This window comes from Pan troglodytes, chromosome 2 (assembly GCF_028858775.2).
Source record: "Pan troglodytes isolate AG18354 chromosome 2, NHGRI_mPanTro3-v2.0_pri, whole genome shotgun sequence".
NCBI classification, from domain to species: domain Eukaryota; kingdom Metazoa; phylum Chordata; class Mammalia; order Primates; family Hominidae; genus Pan; species Pan troglodytes.
In genome coordinates, this window is record NC_086015.1 from 55937664 (window position 1) to 55947193 (window position 9530).

At 45.0% G+C, this 9530-nt stretch overlaps 1 protein-coding gene across 4 annotated transcripts; it reads right to left on the minus strand.

Moving 5' to 3' along the window:
• Positions 1–805: 805 nt before the first annotated feature.
• Positions 806–9304, minus strand: IQCF1 (IQ motif containing F1). Of its 4 annotated transcripts, XM_054681916.2 has the most exons (7): positions 9194–9304; positions 8909–9013; positions 8714–8763; positions 8163–8271; positions 3250–3299; positions 2763–2825; positions 806–1266 (listed from the first exon to the last, which is right to left on the minus strand). In XM_054681916.2, exons 4-7 carry the CDS (start codon positions 8230–8232, stop codon positions 820–822), a joined length of 630 nt encoding a protein of 209 aa, XP_054537891.1. In that variant the 5' UTR covers positions 8233–8271; positions 8714–8763; positions 8909–9013; positions 9194–9304; the 3' UTR covers positions 806–819. The 4 variants fall into 4 exon arrangements, with proteins under 4 accessions (XP_054537891.1, XP_016796689.1, XP_063661954.1 ...); XM_016941200.3 differs by lacking the exon at positions 8163–8271 and having other exon boundaries at positions 9194–9301; XM_063805884.1 differs by lacking the exons at positions 3250–3299; positions 8163–8271 and having other exon boundaries at positions 9194–9300.
• Positions 9305–9530: the final 226 nt, after the last annotated feature.

Below are 9530 nucleotides of genomic sequence, written 5' to 3' on the forward strand. Positions count from 1 at the left end.
GGCAGCATTTCACAGGGAGGGACTTTCAGAGGAGCCAGCTCTGCCTGGATTGGCCCTTGCAGAAGTTGGGCCAGTGGGGAGGGTAAGGAACACAAAACTAATGCTTCCTCAGCTCCTGCAGCTGTGATAGCCTGAGGTCTAACACTCACCAGAGGGTTGGGTTGGCAGCAAAATGCCCTCTCTCCCACCCCCTTGCCTGTGGAACCTCCCATACCAGCCTGGTCTGGAGGAAAATGAGTCCTAGCTTTCATACAGGGCTCGAGGGCAAGGGACAGTTGGGGTTTGGGGTGAGGATGAGGACTTGAGTTATGCTAACAGCTTCCAGTTTGGGTCTCAGATTCTTAGAAGCCAAGTATAAGGACATAGCCCCCAGTGCAGCAGGGAGACAAGATCACAGGGCTTGGGGTTGGGGGGCTCCTCTCAGTCCTAGAGGTTGGGGAACAAGCTCTGAGCAACCAGACCCAGACGGGTGAATTCCTGGAGAATGTGTTGCCATTGCCATGACCATCACCCGCCAGGCTTCCATTATACCAAGTCCTAGGGAGGGTGCACTATGTACACAGAATGATGTAAATACGAATGATGCTCCATGGAGTTGGCCAATTGACGGGTCTGTACCCCCAACTTTCCTTCCTACGGCAGACATTGCTAATCAATCACAGTCTCTGCTCAGTCTAGAAAAGAGGCTGAGAGTCCTGCTCCACATGAGGCCTCAGACAAGCCCTGCCCATTCCTCAGAGCTGGTATATGAAATGCCAGATATCTGCCATCCATTGCTCTGACCTGAAGCTTGTCAGAGACTATCTGGAAAAGACCACTTCATTCCTTTATTGAGAAGGGAATACACTCTGTCACAACGCAAGGACCTGAGTCCAGCAAGATCTCCAGCTGGAGATGCAGCTGGTTGGCTGTGACTCTGTACTGGCCCTTGATGAACCCCCGGGAAGCACAGGAGCGGCACCTCCAGTAAGCCTGGATGATGCGAACAGCATTGAGCACCTGGCAATAGCGCCTGCGGATGCGCCACATGCGGGCCTGGGACTGCAGTGTGACTGCTGCCCACTCCTTCCGGGAGAAGGCCTCTAGCGCTGCCCGCCGCCTCTTCTTCAGAATCTTGGACAGTATCAGCCGCCACCAGCACTGAATGATGCAGGCACTGAGGGCTGCGTGCAACAGTGCCCGACGCACCAGGGTGCCCCGCCACCAGGCCTGGATCTTGGTGGCTACCGTATCTTTGTCAGAGAGCTTCTTTTGGTTTTCTGGGGGCTTTCAAGAAAAAAGAGGGACCTTCAGAGAATGCTCCCCACTGGCTTCAGCTCTGGGGTGTGCCAGGAAAGGCCCTGATTCCCTATCAGCAACTGTCTCTTTTTCTGGAATTCAGGAGCACTGGGCAGGGCACTGGCTGGAACCAGAAGATCAGGTAGATGTCCTGCCTCTGCCATCCTCTGGTTGATAGCCACAAGCACAACACCTTGCCCCTGGGTCTCAGTGTCCTCCCCATCTTAGGGCACACCTGCCCTGGCTACCTCACCCAGTTTTCCATGGACCTTGTTGACCAGCAAGAACACTGTGATACAGGGTCAAAGGGTTACCATGTTCCACCCAGGCCTGATCCTTTCTTTCAGACCCCTTCCACCTACTGGAGAAGTCACATCCTTTGCCGGCCCTGCCTTCTCATCCCTGACAACTGTTCATAGCCACAGCCTGTTCTCTCCCTCTGTCATGTCTGAAGACTAAACCCTGATTTTTTCTATGTTGCCCAAATTCCTATCTAAGGGGTCTGGGGAGTCATGCCCCACAAATCATAACTTCTCATCAGATGGGTTTTATTTAACCCTATATATTGTGACTTATTTTCAAACCTGACCCTGGCATAACATTACCAGACAAGGAAGAAAAATATTTTATCCCAAAACGTGTTTCTCTGCCATATTTTGAAATGGCCCTGCAAAGCTGTTCTTTATGGAGGAAAATTTGCATCTGAGTCTCTATTAACATAGCTAGATCTTTTTCTTCCAGACCCTCTCAATCCTAAAGAGATTAACTAACATCTGAATAGGAAACATTTGTCCTCTGTTGTCTCTAAGGGGAGACACTACAAGACTTCAAAAGAACTTTGGTCTCCACAATCTTTTATCTTAACCCAAATGTTCCCTTTCTATGAATCTCAGGTCTTTAGACAAACTCAACCAATTGTCAGTCAAAAGATGTATAAATTCACCTGTAGCCTGGAAACACTGCCCTCTCCCCAGCCACCACTACGAGTTTTCCCACCTTTCTGGACCAAACCAATGTATTTCTTAAATGTATTTGATTGATGTCCCATACCTCTCTAATTTGTATGAAACCAAGCTGTGCCTGGACCACCTTGGGCACATGTTCTCAGGACTTCCTGAGGGCTGTGTCATGGACCATGGTCACTCATACTTGGCTCAGAATAAATCTCTTCAAATATTTTGCAGAGTTCAACTCTTTTCTCTTTTCGTCAACATGTCATAGTATTAAAAGTTCCTCCACCCCAAAGTTCAAACTTACATCTCTTCCCTATCATCATTTTTCTTAACTTTCACATTTTAAATCTTAATTCACAAGCACATATACATGCACAAGCTCAAACACGCACGCACACACACACACACACACGCACACACACACACACATACTTCTAACTGAGCCCAGCTTCCCATATCATGGTCATTCCATTCCACCAGCACAGCCCCCACATCCCCAGCCCCAGCCCTGTGTGGTTTGGGAGGTCATACTTTTTCTGATTTCTCATTGGCATTGTCTACTGTCTGTGTCTCAACCAGAACTGGAGTTTTAGCCTGAAAAGGAAATGGGGAAAGAGAACAGACAAGATTGAGTTTATTTCTCTTCTTAGCCCAGCACTGTTAGATATGAGTTCTAAATTTCTCTTCAAAGAATCAGTATGTCAGTATGTTCAATTCTTTGCCTTCTACTTTTAAACTTAACTTCCTCATAAAGCAAGATTTTTCGATTACCGGCTCCACCCTGACTCATTCCCATTACCTGCTCAGTCTCCACCCTGACTCATTCCGATTTCCTGCTCTGCCATAACCATTTTTCCTGCCAAACCTCTCACCCCATCACTCTCTTTAAATTAGCCGATCAGAATTAGTTTAGCCTGTGCGGTCTAACCCTAGCCAATAGGGGAACGACACAGCAGCAGGGGCCACGGGCATCAGGGATAAGAACCCCTTCCCCTCCCTTGTCCAAGTGTGCACTCACCATTGCTCCATCTGAAAGGGCGCATCCTTCTATAGAAGTGCATTGCCTTGCTAAGAATTAAAATTTATATTTGAGTGCTATTTCTTTTGCGGCACCGAAGCTTTACTTATAACAATTTGGGGGCTCGCCTGTGATTACATTCCCCTCCGGGGGTGGTCTCTGGTTCTCCATCGTGAGGAGGCATGCCCCACCCCCTTGTGGCAGCCTCAGGGGTGATAAATCAGGACCCACCCAGTGTGAGGAGTAACGCAACGCGAGCTCTCAGCAACGCAGAAAGAAACTGGCCAGCAACCTAGCTTAAAGGATCCTCACATACTGCGGCAACAACTCTGTGCACAGACCAAGGAAGGAGAAGCTGTGGGAGCCGATAAAGTACTTCCTTGGTGGTCAAATTCTGGAGGGCTAAATGTGTGTGCGTGAATGATCACAAACAACCCTACTTGCAGTGTTGTTCGTGTGGACAGTGACGAGTCCTACTGCTCGACGCAGTGAGTGGGTCCTCTGTGCAGTTCTGTAGCTACCTCTTACGCTTAGGGCGGATCCTGCCTTGGGATTTATACCAGCACGCCAACACTAAGGCAAGACGCCCCCTGGTTTGAGGGGTTGAGCCTTCCGGGGCAGGCAAGGCGAGATGTCCCTGCTTTGAGGGGTCGAGCCTTCTACAAATTTCAGGGGGTTGAACCTCACACAAACCTCCAGTAGTAAGAAAAATATTCAGAACACCCCTTTCCTTTCTTCTTGAGGGAAGAAAGAGTAGCTCCACTCCCAACGGTACCTCCCCTAGGGGAAGGGGAAGGAGAGGGAAGAACAATAGTATAAGCGGCTGGCAGAGGCAGGGAAAGACCAGCAAAGAGGAAAGAGAAACTGGGAGAGGAAGTCAGAGAGAAACACAGTCAGAGAGAGAGAGAAAGAGACAGAAAGACAAAGAGGGAGTCAGAGAGAGAGAGAGATGGAAGTAGTAAAGAGAAAATAGTGTATCCTCTTCCTTTAAAAGTCAGGGTAAATTTAAAACCTATAATTAATAATTGAAGGTCTTCTCCGGGACCCTATAACAGTCCAATACCACCTTGTTGTCAGTGTAAACAAGGGCATAGCCCGAAAGCACTGAGGCCACTGACAACCCGTAGCCTTCTTAACAAAAAAATCCTTCATCCAGGAACCTGCGGGTGGCCCAAAGGCATTCAATCTGTAACGGCAACTGCTTTGCTAACAGAAGAAAGTAGAAAAATAAGTTTTAGAGGAAACCTCACTGTGAACACACCTCCTCAGGTCAGAATTATCCTAAGTCAAAAAAAAAAAAAAAGCCAAAAGGTAGCTTACTGACTCAAGAACCTTGAAGTATGAGGCTATTGTGTTAGAAAAAGATGGTTTAACATTAACCACTGAAAATTCCCTTAACCCAGGTTTCCTAACTGGGGATCTAAATCTTAATTACCATACAAAGGTCCAACCAGACCTACGAGGAACTCCTTTCAGGACAGGATGATAGATGGTTCCTCCCGGGTGATTGAGGGAAAAAGACACAATGGGTATTCAGTAAGTGATAAGGAAACTCTTGTAGAAGCAGAGTTAGGAAAATTGCTCAAACCTGCAAGCTGTTTTGCACTCAGCAAAGCCTTAAAGTACTTACAGAATCAGGAAGGAGCCGTCTATACCAATTCTAAGTTAATATGGACTGAACAGGTCTTATTAATAGCAAAGAATAATTGAAATCCCAAACTTACAAGGTTTTCAACAAAAGTAAAGTTGGCTAAAAGTTAACAGTGTAACATGTATTATCCTAACTTCTAATCTTGTGGCCTTAGACAGTCTAGTCCACAGGCATGAAGGAAGTTCGCATTGGAAAAGAATGGTTATCATCTTCGAGGAAAAAAAAGGGGGTGGGGGGAGAATTTATGTAAAAAGGGATATTATATGGTAAATTCTTGTCCTAAAATAAATTAACTGGTTGTTTAAAGAAAGGGGTGTTTGCAACAAGTCAGAAAATTGAGGCATGTTGAAGAATTATCTGTGAAAGTCATGAAAAAAAAGTTTTAAAAGGGAATTTATGCAAGAAGTATTGTATAATTTAAAAGTAATTAGGCCTCCTGAATGTAAAACTATTGAAGAAACAGTTTATGTGCAAGGTGTGTAAGGAAAGTAAAATATACCTTTGGTAAAAGGATTATAAGGAGGCATAAGAATGTGGATTTTTACCTACATTAAAAGGTTAAAATTTTTTTTTGTTTTAAAGGTTTAAGCAAGTTTTGAAACGTTAATTGTAAAGGAAGTTCTGTGTATAAACATATTGGCTAAAGTTAAAAGGGTATCATCCAGTTTTTCTGTGAACTGGACATTAAAATAAAAGCACAACAGGTTTTTCTTAAAGCATTAACCTGCTCTTTAACAAAAATTATAAAAGGTTAAAAACATTCTATAAAATTCTTACCTTATGGTCAGACATCAAAAATTGGATAAATATGTCTACAAGGTTTTATTAAAATTAAGTTTAACATTAATAACACACTTAATATAAAGGTGAAATTTAGCTTATCTGGTATAAAAATCATACAGGAAGCTTGTCAAATATAAAATGGTGTTTGGCTTTCTTTGGTCTAAAAACTAATAAAAATAGGTGCTAAAGGAAATTTCTCAGTAAGAAGGCACCAAGGACGATAAAGTCCACTGCTGATGTCCCCACATTTAAAACAAAAGGTCAGTTTCTTAGAAATCATATACTCGGTTTATCTTCCACTTTCCTTTCCCTCAAAACTGAAAGTCTTTTAGCACAGGTACCACCCCTAGAATTTCCGGTAAACCAGCACCAGCCTGAAGATCACATTCTCATCAAAGGGTGGAAAGAAGGAAAACTGCAGCCAGCCTGGCAAGGACTCTACCCTGTGCTGCTAACCACTGAGACTGCTGTTGTACAGCGGAAAGGGGATGGACTCACCACACCTGAGTCAAGAAAGCGCCACCCCTTCCAGAGTCACGGGCCATAGTCCCAGGGGAAAACCCTACCAAACTAAAGCTAAGAAGAATTTAAGTCTCTTTCATCTATTCTATTACTCTTTCTTCTTTCCTCGCTCTATTGCTGACCATCTAGTTATTAACATAACCAAGTCAATTTCACTTCAAACTATTGCATTTGATGCTTGCCTTGTTATACCCTGTGGGGACTTGCCAAGTCAAAGACAGCTCTCTACTTCAGAAAAGTACCTCTGTCCCTCCTGACTCTCCTCAGACTGGGCATTAGTGAATTGGGACCATTTAATCCTGGGAGATTTTGATAAAGACCCCAGTGTCAACCAGGAGTCTTGCCCCGCGATGTAGAGCTTTTATACCATAGTTGGTCCAGGGTTCTGTGGACCACTAAAGAGCAAGGATGGACTGCCCCAACCGGTTTTTGTAATTTCCTAAAACCATACATTCATCTTACTAGAGGGACAGCCCCCACCTCCCACTAACTGTCAGCTAAACCAGTGCAATCCTATACAGGTTATTATCTTGAATCCTCAAAGTTCTTTCCCTTTTCTAAGCCAGTTCCCTTCTTTAAGCCAGTGTTATGGTATGGGGGCTGAGGTTTCAGGGACAGACCCTATTGGATTCTTTGAAATGCATTTCTTTGAACCCCCACCGCCTGCACCTTCCTCTAAGCCTTCTTCCAAAACCTCTCACATGGAACAATTGCTCCTCCTCCATCTAACAACAAGACCAAGATAGCTATCGTAGAAGCGAAAGACTTAAAACAAACTTTGGCAATTAAGACAGGATACCAAGATGCAAATGTCTGGTTGGAATGGATCAAATATTCCGTCCGCACATTAAACAAAAGCAATTGTTATGCTTGTGCACCCAGCAGGCCAGGGGCCCAGAATGTCCCCTTTCCACTAGGGTGGTCCTCCAGTTGACTGGTTGTGGGCTGCATGGTAGCTCTTTTCCAGGATTCTACAGCCTGGAGTAACAAGTCGTGCCATGCTCTTTCTCTCTGCTATATTCCGAAGTCTGGCACCCTGTGGGTCGGCCCCCGAGGGTCATCCAGCTTCCATCTCCCAATACTAAGTTCACTTCATGTCTCTCACGACAGGGAGGAAACTTAGCATTCCTTGGAGACCTGAACGGATGCAGTGAGCTTAAGAATTTTCAAGAGCTTATCAATCAGTCAGCCCTTGTTCATCCCCGAGGGGATGTGTGGTGGTATTGTGGTGGACCTTTACTGGACACTCTGCTGAATATCTGAAGTGGCACTTGTGTTTTATTCCAATTGGCTATCCCTTTCACCCTGGCATTTCATCAACCAGAGGAAGGAAAAATAAGACATCGTAAAGTGAGAGAAGCCCCTTATGGGTCTTTTGACTCTCACATCTATTTAAATGCAGTTGGAGTCCAGCAGGGAATACCAGATCAATTTAAAGCCTAAAATCAAATAGCTGCAGGATTTGAGTCAATATTTTGTTGAGAGACAATTAATAAAAATATAGATTGAATAAACTACATATGCTACAACCAACAGCGATTTATTAACTACACTAGAGATGGTGTTAAAGGAGTAGCTGAGCAATTAGGGGCTACTAGCCAGATGGCTTGGGAAAATAGGATAGCCTTAGACATAATAATAGCAGAAAGAGGAGGAGTTTGCATCATGATTAAAACTCAATGTTGTACCTTCATCCCAAACAATACTGCCCCTGATGGAAGTATAACAAAGGCATTGCAAGGTCTGACTGCCCTGTCCAATGAGTTAGCCAACAACTCAGGGTTAAATGAGCCCTTTACAGGATGGCTAGAAAAGTGGTTCAGTAAATGGAAAAGAATTATAGCCTCAATTCTCACTTCCCTGGCAGCCGCAATGGGTGTATTTATTCTTGTTGGGTGCTGTGTCACACCATGCATCCGTGGGTTGGTGCAAAGAGGCTCATAAAAACAGCACTTACTAAAACCTCCCTTAACTATTCTCCACCTTATCCAGAGAAGCTTCTTCTTTTGGAAAATCAAGCAGAACATCTAAGCCAAGACATGTTAAAGAAGTTTAAAGAGAAAGAGCTGTAAGGAAATGCAAGAGGAGAAGTTGTTAGGTATGAGTTCTAAATTTCTCTTCAAAGAATCAGTATGTCAATATGTTCAATTCTTTGCCTTCTACTTTTAAACTTAACTTCCTTGTAAAGCAACCTTTTTCAATTACCTGCTCCACCCTGACTCATTCTGATTACCTACTCCCCCCTGACTCATTCCGATTACCGGCTCCACCCTGACTCATTCCAATTACCTGCTCAGTCTCCACCCTGACTCATTCCGATTTCCTGCTCCGCCATAACCATTTTTCCCACCAAACCACTCACCCCATCACTCTCTTTAAATTAGCCAATCAGAATTAGTTCAGCCTGTGTGGTCTAACCCTAGCCAATAGGGGAATGACACAGCAGCAGGGGCCATGTGCATCAGGGATAAGAACCCCTTCCCCTCCCTTGTCCAAGTGTGCACTCACCATTGCTCCATCTGTAAGGGCGCACCCTTCTATAGAAGTACATTGCCTTGCTGAGAATTAAAAAGAAAATTTTATATTTGAGTGCTATTTCTTTTGCGGCACGGAAACTTTACTTATAACAGCACCATGCAAAAGACACTAGCCACTAGCACTAGGACATGGGATCAATGACATCCAAGTCAGGGCTCCTCCTACCTCTGCCTTTGACTCTGCTCCTAAGGACAAATGGGTTGGCGTCTCCTTCTGCTGAGGCTCATCTTCTTTTGAGGGTTCCTTCGTCTTTTTGGGCTGCTTCTCCTCCTGCAATCAGCATTAGGGGAAAGGCAAGAGTGAGGCTGCGGTCCCTCCCTCTCCATTCAATATGGCACACATCCCCAGCTTCCAGGGCTTCTTAGAGTCTTCAGTGTCAGGGGGTCCCTTCACCCTGAGAGATCTATGGGGACATCCCTAACAAGCCTGGTGTGTCTGGCTTTCTCTTACCATTGGTCACATATGGATTGATTGTAGATGGTTCAAATCCCCTCACATCTGTGTTCATCCAGCCATAGCATAGGCAGGAAGGGTGGAGGAAGAAAGGCCTGTGATGTCATAAGGGCACCTGTGACTCAGGCACCAGATGGCTCCTAACAAGTGAGCCCCCTCCAAGGGAAAGACAAAAGCGCTGCCCATTCTTTTCTGCCAGAAATGGCCAAAGCCCTGACTTCAAAGGCAAGATGCCAGAAATACTGGCCCATTGCTGTAAGGTTTATAAAAAGCCACTCATTTCTAATAACATTTAATTGAAAAAACTTGGCCAGGCGCAGTGGCTCAGGCCTGT

Bases quoted from the DNA above. Each gene is read 5' to 3' on its own strand.
- IQCF1 (XM_054681916.2), bottom strand. From the start codon at position 8,232: ATGTTCTGCTTGATTTTCCAAAAGAAGAAGCTTCTCTGGATAAGGTGG. The intron at 2,826-3,249 runs GTGAGTGCACAC...TTTCCTTTTCAG, and splicing joins CCCTTTCAGATGGAGCAATG to GCTAAAACTCCAGTTCTGGT. The intron at 1,267-2,762 runs GTATGACCTCCC...TTTTCTTGAAAG, and splicing joins CCAATGAGAAATCAGAAAAA to CCCCCAGAAAACCAAAAGAA.